The 15733-nt window shown below is 33.1% G+C and overlaps 3 protein-coding genes and 1 pseudogene across 4 annotated transcripts, besides 1 other annotated feature; 1 reads left to right on the top strand and 3 right to left on the bottom strand.

Moving 5' to 3' along the window:
• Positions 1-98: 98 nt before the first annotated feature.
• On the bottom strand, positions 99-2284 carry TVAGG3_0323920 (guanylate cyclase protein; the record flags this gene model as incomplete). Its single annotated transcript, XM_001581658.2, has 1 exon — positions 99-2284. A coding segment is annotated over one exon (2186 nt), but the record flags the coding sequence as incomplete, so codon positions are not given.
• A 3001-nt stretch (positions 2285-5285) lies between these two features.
• Positions 5286-5783, bottom strand: TVAGG3_0323930 (uncharacterized protein; the record flags this gene model as incomplete). The annotated part of the gene is made up of 1 exon (XM_051230237.1): positions 5286-5783. The coding sequence occupies one exon, from the start codon at positions 5781-5783 to the stop codon at positions 5286-5288; it is 498 nt and encodes a 165-aa protein (XP_051099967.1).
• Positions 5784-5995: 212 nt separating this feature from the next.
• Positions 5996-6875, bottom strand: TVAGG3_0323940 (ribonuclease H-like family; the record flags this gene model as incomplete). Its single annotated transcript, XM_051230238.1, has 1 exon — positions 5996-6875. A coding segment is annotated over one exon (880 nt), but the record flags the coding sequence as incomplete, so codon positions are not given.
• A 3285-nt stretch (positions 6876-10160) lies between these two features.
• Positions 10161-15733: part of a mobile genetic element that runs on past the window's edge.
• Positions 11228-12833, top strand: TVAGG3_0323960 (annotated as a pseudogene). The gene has a single exon. A coding segment is annotated over exon 1 (1606 nt).

Genomic DNA, 15733 nt, shown 5'->3' on the forward strand with positions numbered 1-15733 from the left:
ACATTTCAGAAGCTGTTGTAGTGAAATTAACAATAGGACGCAAAGTATTATTGTAAAAGTTGATTTTGGGAACATATTCTGGTGTAGAATTCACAATCACTTGTAATGCATCTAAATATTTCGTGAAAGCACCATGAACTTTGAAGTAATGAGCCATGAGAGAGATACTGGATAATGCGGAATAGAATCTTGATTTGGAAATGTAATCTAACTGTTGCATATTATAAATTTGATGGTTAGATTTGATCAAAGAATAAACAAAAGTTAAAGTAAAGATGACGACAATATAAGCAACAAGAATAATAAACAACAATCTAATAAATCTGACACTTTTTGGTAATTTATGCTCAAGAAGTCGATGCAAAGCCAATCTTGTTCTTGCGAGCTTCAAATAGTTCTTTCCAAGATATTCTTCAAGTTCTGTATCTAATGTACCTTCAGAGTCATTGTATTCGTTACTTGAACTTGTAGATTTCTTATCTGATTTTTGTGGCTTAGAACTATCATTCGGATTGGAATGATCTGACTGGTTACTAACTGTTACATCGTTTTTGACTATCTTTCCGTTAAAATCTACAATTCCTTCCGTTAAATATTTTGGAAATGCAGCAACCATTGATCTAAAACCGTGATCAACGGAATAACTCTTTCCTAGTTCGATATTTAGCTGTCTGTTTTTGATCTTCAAAGCTTCTGGGAAGTCACATTCTGCTTCAATTAAATATCTGCAAAATTCCTCGCAGAATTTAGGATTGTTTGGGTTTGATGTCAATGCTTCCCTCCAAACCGCTCTTGTTCTTGCGCATTTTGAACTTAAACCTTCAAAATATCCTTTATCTAATTTTGAATCATCCAAACCATTAATGTTCATCATTTCGCACTGTCTGGAAATATTATTTAGCTCTAGTAGTTTGATTCTTGCCTGTGAATTGTCCGAAAACTGTCGAAGAGTTTTTAAATTTTCAACTTGGTATAGAATAAATCGGGACATTAAGCTTATTTCCCTCATTCTCATGATCTGCTTTTCTAGTTTACTCTGAATTCTAAACTCTTTTGGGAAAAAATTGACAAAGAAAAGGCACATTGCAATTGCTTTCTCTGATTCATAAAATTCCGATATGTAGTTGATGAGAGAAAGGTTGTAGAAGCATGGACAGCATTTTATGAATGATACTCTAAGATATGTCAAAACTTTAGATTCATTATATCTTAAACCAAGTTCATCGAAATAAGTGTTATACTCTTGTTGATTTTCTTTGATGACTGATAATTTCTTTTTGATGAAATTCATTCTGAGAATGAAGAAAATAGTGCCTACAACAACGCATGATCCAAATATAAAAACACTATGGAGAAGAGGTATCAAAATAGGAATCTCTGGTTTGAAATGGCATACAAACATAACAATATCGCAAATTAAGCAAGCAAAGAATAATCCAAATCCAGATCCATTAACAAATGGATTTTCAAACGTAACTTCTTTGATTAAAAATATCAATGTATGTAAAAATAAGCCGAAATGTAATACAATTATAACTAAATATGACCAATTTTCAAATAAATTTACAATAAAGTATGAAAACAGTGAAATACGAATTGAATATGTGACTTTGATGATAAATTCTGAATCAAAATTTAAGAGCGGTGAAATATTGACGAAAGTTGAAAAACTGCCTAAATATTGGAAAAGGATAAATGAATAACAAATGAATACTTCATTGAAAAGAGTAAATATGAAAGCTATTATTAATGTTGCTGGATGCTGTCCATGAGCTATTAGTGTAAATATTTCTCCTAAATTAACAACGTTTGGCATAATCATTGCAACCATAAAAGTTTCAAAATAGTATCTGATTGGATAGTTTAAGAAACTGATAAATTTGCGCTGATATTTGAAATAACTTTGTTGAATTTTAATAAGAACAATGGCTGTTAAATTCAATAAGAAATATACTAAAGATGAGTAGAAATGTAGAATAGGATCATGAGGAACAGGTAGGTAAAAGATAATTGTTCGAAGCCAGTTCATAACATTCGTATTATGAGCTTGATTCCAATATGGAGACCAAGGCCATAATGAGACGAATAAAACTTGTAGAAAGAAAACCATTAAGAATGGATATACCACAAATATTGGACAATGAACTTTATGAAAAAGCTCAGCACAAAGGGGAAATAAATCGTCCTTAAAGGTTTTCTTGTGAGAAATTGATAATGCTTGTGCAGTAGTCTCCATTGAAGGCGTGATCGTGGGATTTAGGTGCTGAACATTCTCTTGATTCATTAAATAAAAATGAAAAATCAATGAAATAATTATTTCTAAATATCATTTGGACTATGGATTTGATATCTGGCATATAAAAGTGGCATAAAGAATGATATTTGAATACGTTATTTTTGATGACCATTCAATTTTTGATATATGTATTGAAAAAAAATTCCGCAATTTTTTTAATAACGAAATTAGTAAATTATCATTATAAATTATTCAAGCAGCATTTGTTCAATCATGGGTTTATTTCCATCGAAATTTATTTTTTCAAAAGTTTATTTTTCAATATTGCAGTTTTCACATTTTTATATTTAAATATTAATACCACATAAGGGTTTCGTTTTGCGAAAAAAACGTACAATACGCAATTTCGCTAAAAAACATTTAGCTAGCAATTTCGACCTTTGACTCCACTCAAGACGTCACTTTTTTAATTTTGCGGTATCATATTTTTGGAAAATCTTTATGAATATTATATAAAAAGTCTCTTTAATATCTATATTTCATATTTTTAGTGATTTTTAAAGTTTTTGCGAAAAGTATTCAATTATTTTTGCTATTTGGTCGGGTAAATGTTAGATTTGCGACATTTTCTGATATCATATTCAGATTCTACGTTGATAATAATGCTTATAGAACCCTCTTGCTATTGTGTCAAAATTGCGAAACCGATAGCAAAAATATCTCGCAATATCAAAATTGAGATATTGAGTGAATTATGCATTATAGAGATTAAAAATCTGATTTGTGAAAACATCTCATCAGTTTCTAGCTAATTCAAAAATCTTTACTATCTTATTCGATTAAAATGAAAAGGGAATAGTTTCATTATGCTTTAAATGACAGCCTTATAATATAATCATAGTTTTCGCTCAATATGCAGCATTTTTTTTTCGAAATCTATGGTCAATGTCCTAAATACTGATTGCTTTGCATTCATATCTCTTACATTTTCTATACCCACATCACTATTCATTGCTATTCCTATCTTTTTCATTTTTGTTTGTTTCTCATAATTTCTCAAAAAACACGATAACTTGATATTTGTAAATATCATACTTTATAACGTAAATAAGAACTTGACCTATTAAGAAAAGCAGTAATGAAAAGAAAATCTGAAATTCATAAAAATTACAAGTTTCTGATGACAATTAGCTTAATTAAACCAGGTACAAGATTATATAATTGTATTTTCTATCCAATTATCCATATAATATCTTATCCAGAAAAAATAACTTGATCAATACCAAATGATTTTTTAACTAGTAAATAAAGTATTTTCTTTACACACACATTGTATATCATAGTTTTTTTTGGTTTCGCCAAACATCCAAAAACAAATATGCTATAAAAGTGACAATTTTAGCAAAACGAAACCCTTATACCACATAAAAAATTGATTAAACAAAATTCTTTCATCAGAATTTAAATATTTGACAAACTCAATAAGAATATGTTTAGCATACTAATTTAGAAATATCGATATGATCTGAATTGTGATAACTCAGAAAAGTAATTGAATTATGATTAACCCTAAGAGCTATATTAAAATGTGATGTGTATTATTGTCAAAATGAAAAATTGTATACGATAAAAATCTTTTCAATTTCTGAATTGGCTCAAATAGTTTATGGGCTTGAAAAAATAAAATGAAAGTAATAACTAAACATATGTTTGTGCTTATTATCAATTTTTTGTATTCTGTTGCATGATACTCTTATGAAAATTCCAATTTTTCGCTGTTCAACTCATCATTTCTTGCTTTAAAGTTGATATAATTTATTTCTTCGAAATATTGCAACAGTAGCAACCCTACGTATTGCCAATGATAACCAAAGTACTATTTTGGAATAATAAAATTAAAACAATATTGAAACAACAGATATGTGCAACACTTGTATCATGATTATGATGAGAAGTCTAAATGTGCGAGTTTAATACACACTTTATTCAGATTTATTCCCAAAATACAAAAACACAATATACAATTTTGAACTTACTTGTGAATAACATCATGATGTTATTAATTGTTTTCTAGATATTTACAAAAGTTTCTAAACTTGTGAAGATAATCCTTTGTTTGAACAAGAAATATTTTTATATTACTAACACTAGCTGGTTATCTATATATAATAATATTCTATATTTGGAAAATATGCTTCTTTCCAAAATCGATGAAAAATAATTATTTGATTCTTCTGTTTAATTGACATATTTTAGTAGATAAATTATAGAATAACAAAAATAAAAATGCTTTTTCGTTTAGGAACACAATAAAAATGCTTTTTTCTCTCTAAATTATAAAATTTCAAAAATTTTAACATCATTTTTTCAAAAAAAATCTATAACTGAAAAAAAATCTGAATATAGATCCAAGGTGAAGTCATTTTTCTATCCCTGGGATAGACGATACACCCAAAACGTCACCTTTTTTGGGATTCTGTTTTTTTTAAGGTTCTCGCTGGCGACCCCCACGTTCGTCGAAAAAAAATTGGTGATTGGGGGGTCGCCAGCAAAAATCAATTTTTTTTCGACGAACGGGGGTCGCCAGCGAGAACCTTAAAAATAAACCTCTGAAATTTTAAAAAAGAAAAAAGTGTGAAAATCCCCTTGATTCGAACCAATGGACTTTACGATTATACTATGACTCTTACCATTGAACTATGACTCTAAGGGTTCGAAAATTTATTTGGTGATAATATAAACTTTAATGAAAAATTAATCAGATCAATTTAGAAATATTTATTTCATAATATTGAATGAATGTATAAATCTAAATAGTATATTATCAAAAAAAAAAAATAAAAAAAAAAATAAAAAAAAATAAAATAAAAATAAAAATAATAATAATAGTACCATCACCACAATTAGCAAATTCAAAAGATATATGAATTGCTATCGATCTCTTTCAAACAAACACATAGAAATTTTGATTAAGTATTTCAAATTTTTATATGAGATAAATATTGAACAGATAAAATATAAAACAATTTTTAATAATAAATATAGATATTTATTTTGTAGCCATTAAAATTTCTCGGCTATCTAATAAAATTTTGTGAGAACGTAATCTTTTCAAATTTAGTATCAATCTTTGGTCTTTTATTGTTCTCTCACATGTTGCTTCTGAAGGTGAAGCGGAGATAACACGAAGGGCGATATCTGCAAAGATTGATACATTGCCATCTCTATGAGAGATTTCTTCCCAACCGTATTCTTGACGTTCTTGAATCATATCATCAGAGAAGATATCATTATCACTATTAATATACGTGTTAAATAGTGTAATAATATCTGTTATTGTTTGACCCGGAATACGAAATTGTTCCAAAATACTTTTGAGATACTGCCTAGCTGCAACAAAATGGTTAACCGGCTGATTTGAACTAGATGTTACATCTGCGAGATCAAGCATAGGAGGGTCAATTGTAGCAGTTACCTGACGAATTGATCCCTCCTCAACCATATCAAGAGAAACTTCAGTCGAACCTTCTTCAAAGATAGAGTCCATATAGATAGATTGAATGTCTTCTACTGGATTAACGAAAGTTACGTTTGTAATATCAAATGAATTAATTGCCGGAGATTCGTTGATCTGCGCTCCGTGGACGAATTTTTGGTTGAAATAATACCTACCTTTCGGTGTAAAAGCGAAGGCTAAGCACCAAAGACCTCCAAAGTCCGATCCAAGGGTATAGTTCAACAACGATCTTGAAAGGATTCCAGCAAAAGGATTGTTGTTGCTGCTGGAAAGGTATTGGAGTGCTTCAATACCCTTGCAAAGCCATACGTAGCAATCAGATATCTTGGTTTTATCTGATTCGAACGTGGAAATAAGCTTCTTGAGAATTGCCAAGCAGTCTCTTAAGAACTTGATGTTTTCAATATCAATACGCGTATATCTTGAAATTTTGTCTTGATACTTGATAATAAACATACAAATATTATAATCATAGATCCACCTGGTGGATACATGCTTTGGACAGAGAGCTCCGATGTCTTCAACATGGATTCTACAAAGAGCTGATATTTCGTGGATATGTTTCACAATTGCTCCTAATGCTACGTCTTTTGTTGTCATATATTGATAACAATTATGAATCCTGTGGCATAAACACGGGATAAACAAGATTTTGAATAACCTTGGGTCATTTGAGTTGTAGAACGATTGATTCCATCCTTTCTGAAAACATTTCAATTGCGCTTTATTGCCATCGCAAACTACACTGCTGATCTTAACATCTCTAATGAAGATTCTGTTAAATCCTTGAGTAAGCGAGTGGATATAATCTTCAGATGTTCCACCATTCATTTGGATTGACTCAACAGGATAGGGCCGCTTGCTTTGCAGAGGATTTGTGAGGGAGAAGTCCAGATTGTGAAACTGCTGAGTCTTCCCCTCATCAATGGCAACACAGGTACAGGCAAGCTTAGCAAACTCATCAACTTTTGCAACATGGATTGAATTTGCAATTTGTATCATTGTTTGCCTTAGTTTGTCAGTTGAAATAGGCTGGTATATTTGAGAAGCTAGTTTATCAACATTGATGTTAACATTGTGTAACTGTGGGAACTTCAATATCATCGAGTCTGCAGTATACATTATAATGGTTTTAACTAGCTTTGTAAACTCTGGGCTTGAGAAGGTATTCAGAGCCAAGTTAAATCTTCCAGTAAATGTAGCAAGCTGTTCATAGATATCCCTAACGATATAGGTGTAAGCCCTGTTGCTGGGACGTTTTGATAGTATTGATCGATTGTTTGTTGTGATGCTACTTCTCCTGGTGTGCATATGTGCCGTTTGTTTTGGATCTATTTTTTGAAATGATCCTCACGCATTTCTTCCATTGCACAGTGGCATATAGTTCCGTCAGGACGCTTTACTAGTTCATTGCATTTAACATAATATTTTCCGTACTTGTCGCCTGGTTTTTTATATCTAAGATACTGATGCATAGTACCGACTTCAATGTCTTTATAGTACGTCGGTACTGCATCAATCATTGTTGAAATAATGAAGTGATTACTTAAGCATTTTTATTCTCAATTTGTTTTGAATAAATTCAATTTTTTAATGCATAATTTTAAAAATTCTCTAATATACCTTAGATATAGATACATTTATTATCAATTCAAAAATTTCAATATAGTTTTTGGGATGGGTAGCCCATCCCATATATTCAAATTTTCAATGATTTTGGGTTGGGATTCCCAGACCAGAATAATTTCTAATTATAATTCGTAAAAATATATGTATATCTCATTATTACATCATTTAATATATTTTTAGTTAAATAGTCACTATTTTCACAATTTTTATTATTAATTACTGAACTAAACATGTTTCAAATAGAAAGAGAAAAAAAAAAAAAAAAGGTAGCGGGGCTTCCAGGGGCTGCGCCCCTTCTAGCCCTGAAGATGTTTAGTATAAATGAAGTTTTTATTCGAAAAGGGCTTCCAGGCGCGTTGCGCCCTCTAGCCCCGAAGATGTTTAGTATAAAACCGCTTTTTAACTTCACTTAAAATGCCACGTAAGCTACGTAAGAATATACGTAAGAGGAAGAGAGCATTGAAACATCCAATAGTAAAACTGACACCACAACAACAGTTGCAACAACAAATGCTGAATGACCCCACTATGTTGCAACAAATGTCAAGCAATCCTATGCTTTTAAACCGAGTTGTTGGTGCACAGAGTGGAGGTTTAAGAGCGGCACTTTTAGCGAAAATGGCAGGCTATGGTGGAGCTGCAGACGGAACAGCATATAACCCTCAAAGTCAAATGAATTTGAGTTCACTCAAAAATCAAATAGCAGATGTCAAAAAGTCAAACATAGACATACAGAAACAAATAGGTGAAAACGAAAAGAAACTAGAATATGACAGACACACAAAGAAACTCAATGAGTTAAACGTAGAGAAAAAGAAGAAAGAAGAACAACTGAAAGAACTAAGTACAGAGGAATATGCGAAAAAAGTGTCAGAAAAAGCAGCAGAAGTAGCAAAAATGGAACAAGATGTTGTAAATTTGAAAAACCATACTACTCAATATAAAGTACTGAAAGATGAAGAGATAAAACAAAAAGCCCTGAAGACATATATGGATAGCGATGAGTATAAAAAAGAAGTTGAAGCAAATGTAAAGGCAGAAAAACTTTTACAGTTGCAAAACCAAACCGTACAGTATGAAAACTTAGCACAAGAAAGTAAAAATAACGACGCAGCCATGCAAAAGGCAATGAAAAGCGCAGAATATATAAAAGCTAACAATGACTGGTTAGATGCCCAAGCCAACGCTAAAGCAGCCCAGCTTATAGGGTCAATAAGGACAAAAATACAAGCGGATGAAGACAGTTCAAATGAAGCTTTAACAAATGCTGACTTTAAGAACGCCTTCGAAGCTCTTCATAGTAAGGTGAAACAATGTGAACGACTTCTCATCTGGAAAGAAACTGAAGTCTGAAGGTTTCGACAAAGAGTTAAAAGAAGTAGCACAAAATATGACGAAAATAACAGATGCAGCAACGAGACAGGCAGTTCAAAGCGCCTATGACGCCGTTAGAGCAACTGTTGTGAAAAGTCAAGAAAAAGAGTTACAACAGACCAAAACAGACCTAGTAAATGCTTTCTTAAAAACGAAAAGTCAGGTAGGACACTATGCTGCAGATGGAACATATGTGCCAGCTGGTGGAACTTATATACCAGCTGGTGGAACTTATATACCAGCTGTTGGAATTTATATACCACCAAACCCTCCAAGAGAAGCACCTGCACCAGGACTACCTAAAACATTTACATCGTCACATGGACACAGACACAAGCATGCAACAAAACCAACAGTTCAAAACCCTGCACAACAACCACCTCCACAACCAGCACAGCAACCAACAGTTCAAAACCCAGCACAACAACAACAACAACCAGCACAGCAACCAACACAACAACCAACAGTTCAAAACCCAGCACCACAACCAACAGTTCAAAACACTACACAACAACAACCACAAACAGAGCAAGGACATAAAAGAAGTAGAGAACAAGGAAACAAAGATTTCTTAAAAATGCTTAAAGAAGACTATGGTTACCCAGATACTCTTGACTTTAGTAACAGATATAAAGAAGCTATTAGAAAGTTCAAGGAAGGAAATACTGACCCGAACCTATTTAGCTTTATGGCTCAGCACCAAATGGGATATAATTTCAAACCTGGAAAATACAAGCTCGCTAAGGGATATGATTTAATAGCATATCATCCAAATGACATGGATGAATTTACTCCGAGATATTGGATGTCAGAGCTAAATGACAATTCAACTCTCTTCATGAAACGCGTAAAAAATAGAGACGGAACGAAAGAAGAAAGGGTTATGAGTCCGGATGACTTAGATAGGGAACTTGTTGAAAACGGTCTCGGAATATATGAAATGCCAGCAGATGAGGTACAAGAAACTCCACAGGAAGAAGTTCAGATACAACCAGACATGGAAGAAATAGTTCAGCAACAACAGCTAGAAGAGCCTGAAGGAAACGAACAAGTCCCTCCTTTGGAAACTAACTTCACAGAACTAGATGAAGATTTGGAACAGCCGAAAAATCTTGACCCTCAACAAGAGTTGAGGTGAATATGGAATCTTTCCAAGAGTCTAAAAAAAATTCGGCTGACATAGTAGAAGAATATCGAAAAATGTTTGCCGACATACAAAAGACTCCAACACCAGATGAAAATATTCAGCATAGAATGGAAGTACTGAAAGAAAATGTACGCAAATACAACAACCCTTTTTACTTACGACCATATAACGTTCAATCTTTGGCTGAACTCGGTGAAAATAAAAGGTTAAATTTCAACAAAACATATAGAGATGAAACATTGTTTAAAGTTCATTCAGAACCTAACCAAGATGGAAACAAACCTACTTTTGTTTCTGCAGACTATGGAACTACAATGAGATGGGGTCATAAAGCTAACCCGGATAGGTGGTTCATAAACTTACAACCACAATTCCAAGAAGTTGTAGACGCAATGGAAGTCAATGGTGAACCAGATATAGCTGGTATTTTCAGCGCAGCTTTAATGCCATTGAAAGATATGAAACATGCAGATATTTTGGACCAGTATGAAATGAACATGGCTGATGGAAATATAACACCTGACGTTCTAGAACATTTATCTCAAAGAACTACACAAAACCATAGAGATGGTATATTTGGTGAAGAGTTTAGAAAGAAAGTTAGGGAGAGAGAAGGAAGAGAACCTATTGTACATGACCTTGCAAACGAAAGTTTACAAAATGTCATAAAAACTTACTTTGCAGACAATGAACCGAGAAGGGATGAATATTTAAGAAAACTCAAATGGACAGTACCAAATGAAATGTTAGTATTGAAAAACATGTTCCTTGACAAAATAAAACCAACTACAGAAATAAATGACGCAAGCCTGAAACGTTGGGTAAAAGCTTTCCCATTCACAAAAGATATTGTTTGGTAACATGGAAAGAAAACCAGAATGGCTACAAAAACATATATTTGGAAACGAGCTTATTCCATATGGACAAGCTCTGTTTGAAGAGCTTGAACCAGAAACTCAGGAAAGAGTCATGCAAACAATACGCGAAGACTCAAATACAAACTATGACAAACTCTTTCTAGGATATAGGTTACCTGAGATGGGCGACCAGAGCCCAAAGGCAAAAAGGACATGGGAAATTTACAACATACTAGGTGAACATGAGGCAAAGATGCAACAACTTGAAGCAGAGGGCAAGTTACCAAAGAAGAAGAGAAGAGTAGAACAAAGTGAAAGTAGTGAAGAAGTAACTTCATCTAGTGAAGTAGTGGCAATGAAGGAAAAAGAAGAGTTAAAAACTCAGCCAGGAAGAAAGTAAAGCTTGGTCCACGTGGGTTCTATTATGACACATAAATCCAACTATTCTATATTTTTACCCATATGAAATGTACGCCGCTCAGAATATAACGCCAACAGTTTTGGATGCCATGAACGGAAATGTTTCCGAATGGTATAACGAATGCGACAATGCCATTAGAAGGTCAGAAATAGTTCCTGGAACTTACGATATACAACTGCTGTTTCTTATGGAAACGTAGGTGAGTTTGGAGAAGGTTCTTCAACAACAGTAGATATTGCATGCGACAGGTTTCATATAATTTCTATGACAACTCATTCTTATACGTGGAACAAGACATTGAAATAAAACCTTCTGCCAAGTTGTCTGACAAGAAAGGTTGCAATGGAATTTTCTATGTCGGATACCAATATGCTCCAGAAGTTTTCATGGGATATAAGATATATTCTAACTCTGACTTAGTTCAAACAGTAACATGGGCAAACTATGAATGGTTCGCTTTGAGAAACTCAGTACAACCACAAGCTAGAGAACAAACAGACCAGTATGCAACTATTGAGAAAATAAGAAGACTTGACCCTAACGTTCCAGGAGTTTATGTTAACCTTTCTGGACAAACTGCAGCAGCAGTAACCAAAGTAAAACTGAAACTTAGAGTTCCTTTGTCATCTTTCCTCATCTTCAGGTTTTTAAGATACTTGCCAAACTGGGCAGGAAAAATTTCTATCGAACTTACTCCAAGCAAAAATAACTTAGTCATTGCACCAACGCAAGACCCATTCACTCTTACAGACGTAAAGGGAGCAAATCAAACGTCATTCGCCGAATTTTGCAAAGACAAAGTTGACCTAAACTTTGGTTTCTCAAACCTCAACACTGAAGTAAACTATTATTTCAATGCTGCTGGAACTGCTTGGGACCCAGTTAAGTTCACATGCGAAAAATTTGAATGCAAGAGAATAAAAAGCAGACTTGCAGTCTATATGTTGGACCCAGATATTTCAAATGCTTTAGCTGCCAAATATATTGCAGTTCCACTTATGTTCCCTATACACCAAATATCTGTCAAAGACTTTGCAGGTGAAGTTGGAAACCAAAGTGCTGACCCAGGTGCAAGAACAGATATTGCTTTAACAACTGCAATGAAACATGCAGATACTATGTTTGTACTGTTCAGACGAACTATAAATGACTATTCTTGTTTCTACAACCCCGGTATTAAATATCATATAAACATAGATGGCAAATATTATCCAAGAGAAGAATATTCTACAGTTGAGGATATGAGGTCATACAACTTGACATTAGATGCTATGAACTTTAACAACAATTTCACAACAACCATTAACCCTGAAATGCAAAGTTCTATTATGCCATATGTGAAAGTATGGACTCATACAGGAGGTCAAAAAACTCAATATACAAATGGAGACCGTTCAAACTTTTGGCTTGGCATTCCATTTGCTGACTCAGAAGACTTTATGGGTGGTATTTCAACTGTTGGTACAGTTCAAATACAATATACTGGTGACAGAGACGGTCCAGATGAATTGAAAGCAAAGAAGTTTACAAAACCAATAGCACTTTTCACGGAAGATGCTCTTTTGAAGATTCGTTCGATGAAACCTGCTGGGGCTCCTCAGATTGGCATAACGACAGCTTCCATCGAGCAGATTTTGGCAGCAGGTCAGTAAGTTGTTCTTGAACTGACTTCTCTCCGTCAAATATTGACAGTACGCCAGTTTTGACATAATATTGTATTATAAACTTACCTTTAGAAATATCTGTAAGTTTTGAAGTTATATTTTTGTCTGCTTCAAGAACTTTCACCATTTCAGTTATACCAACTTTCTTTGCTTTATGAAAATATTTTGGTTCAGCAAAGACTGCTATTCTATAACATTTTCCATTGTTTGTGTAAAGAACTATTCTGTCAATGAACTTGTATTGTTTGTGTGTGTAAACTTTGTTTTGCTTCAATTCGAAGAGATACTCAAATACGTCCATCTTTTTATTCTAAGTAAAATGTCATTTCCGAAAAATAGAAGCGTAAGTGTTTCAAAAGGTTTAATGGCGGTGGCAGATGTGAAGTTAAATTCACCAACTCAAACAAACAGTCAAAGTGTTATTGTCAATGTCAAAGAAAGAGATGTTGAAGTGGGGAAAACCATACGAAGACCAAGATGTATAACAATAGTTCCTGTAAAAGAAAACCAACATACCCTGAAGTTAGCAGAGACTTAAGTTCTGTTGCAGATATTCGAACGACTACCAACAACTTAAAGACAAACTTCAAACTCAGGAGAAGATTTGTCAAGCTTTAGGTATAATGTTAAACTTGGTCGAACACAACCCTGTAAAAGTGAACTCATATGTCATTGCACCTCATGAAGTTTTGAAAGAACTATTGAAACTTTTGACAGAGGCAGACGATATAAACATCAAAGAAATAGAACCCGACGTTAGTTGCTGTGGTGTTTCATATAATGTCATTGACAAGATATACGTTATGAAAGGAGGTGAAACGTTGAACTTAAAATATAGTTTCCCAGACGTTATAAAAATATTTGACGACCACAACATTTCATTAAAGTTTATTTGCTAAGTAAAAATGTCAAAACTTCTTGAAAGATGTTTGAAGAAAAATAATATAGACTTTATTTCATGTAAAGGACTTTACACACTTTTGAACGATATGAAAGACCCTGTTTTGTTTGTTCGTGTAGACAAAGGAAATTCTATGTCTTTACAAAATATTTGAACTCTCTTAGACAGAGAACTTCAAGAAACGCCATGTGAAAGTTTAGATGAAGTTCTTCTCCACTTTCAGAAAAACTTTTAAATATATGTAAATGGCAGAAGACATAGTGGTTTATACTATTACGACTAAAAACCCTGAGTCATATAATTCTATAACAACAAACTTACAAAGTCCTCAAGGACGATATTGTAAACTGACCTTAAACACAATGACGACTAAAGCTTGTTTTGCTCTTTTGACACCAGAAGATTTTATTGTTGTGAATGGTAAAAAATACTCCTTTGAAGATACTTACTCAGATATACCACCAACAGGTTTTGTAGACCTGTTTAATACTTTAAGTACGGGTGTAACATGTGCTGCAACTAGAGCAGGTTTCATTATGTTTGGATGTCCGACTGAGTTTACTATAAACGATATGAGCTATAATACAAAACTTATTTCTGGTTTTTACTACCAACAGTTTCCTATAACAGGAAAAGGAAAAGGTGTTCATACAAGGTTTGTCTTTCCATTGACTTTAAGTACACCTATTTTATATATTGTTTCAAACTTTAGGTTCAAAGTGCTATTCGAATGTCGACAGAAACTACTATGACCAAAAGATACTCATGCGTTATAAACAACACATTCTCTGCTGGTTTGCCTATTGTTCATTCGAATGCAGAGTTTTCAGCTTTGGTAAACTCAAACACTTTAGCAAACATAACTTAACCTTAGTTGACGCAAACTTTGTTCCTGTAAAACTTTTTATGTCCTATGTATTTGTCAATGACGGCAGAAAGTTTCGAATTGGAAGATGCAACTGGGTGAAAGTATTGTATTACAAGAACAACTTCAACAACAAATAGCTCAAGAACAACAAATGCAACAAATAGCTCAAGAACAACAAAGTCAAGAATAAAAAAAATATTTTTTTTTATTTTATAAAAATGTACAGAATAGATGTTTCAGATTTTTATGACTTCCAAACATTCAGAAATATGTGTCCATTTCGAGACTATAACAAAGCAGTCGAGAATTTGAAACGTTTAGTCATTTATGTCGACTCTGCCCCAGAATTTATGTTATGAAAGAATGGGATGTAGTCTTAACAAACCAAGAGCAACAATAGTTTCAGAACAAGAATGTAGACAGAAACTTAAGAAAATAAAAGTCGTACAAGTTGGCATGAAGATGTTAGATGCTTGGGATATCTTATTGTCAAAGTTAGAAGATTTTTCAGTTCGTGGTATAAAGTTTTATACACCTTCTCCAAACTTCTATTCTATCTTCACTGGATATAAATACGAACAAGTAGAATGGAAAGAAAATATTATAGAAGCTTGTGTTAGACCATGTCAAAGAAATTATATGCAATGGAAACGAAAAGAGTCTATGAGTATATCTTTAGTTGGTTTGCAAACATCTTACAACATCCAAGTGCTAAAAATGAAACTGCTCTCATTATAATTGGAAAACAAGGAACAGGTAAGAACACGTTCTTTACAGATATCTTATGCAAACTGTTAGAGTGCTATTCGAACCCTAATATGACAAACTTAGAAAACATCTGCGGTAAATTTAACTCTTCAATAGAGAATATAGAAACTATAAGTATAGTATTAACGAACTTCAAAATATAGATACAACAAAAGTTTTGAACTCAGATGCTTTGAAGAGTCTTATAACAGACAAAGTTGGAGTTGTTGAAAGAAAATATAAAGACCAAAGAGTTTGTGAAATGTTGCAAATTTCATTATGGTTTCAAACAATGCTGTTCCGATGAAGTTAGAAAGTTCTGACAGAAGATATGTAGTTGTCAGAACATCTCTCTTCTCTTTTCTATCTATA

This window comes from Trichomonas vaginalis, chromosome V (assembly GCF_026262505.1).
Source record: "Trichomonas vaginalis G3 chromosome V, whole genome shotgun sequence".
Taxonomy (NCBI): domain Eukaryota; phylum Parabasalia; order Trichomonadida; family Trichomonadidae; genus Trichomonas; species Trichomonas vaginalis.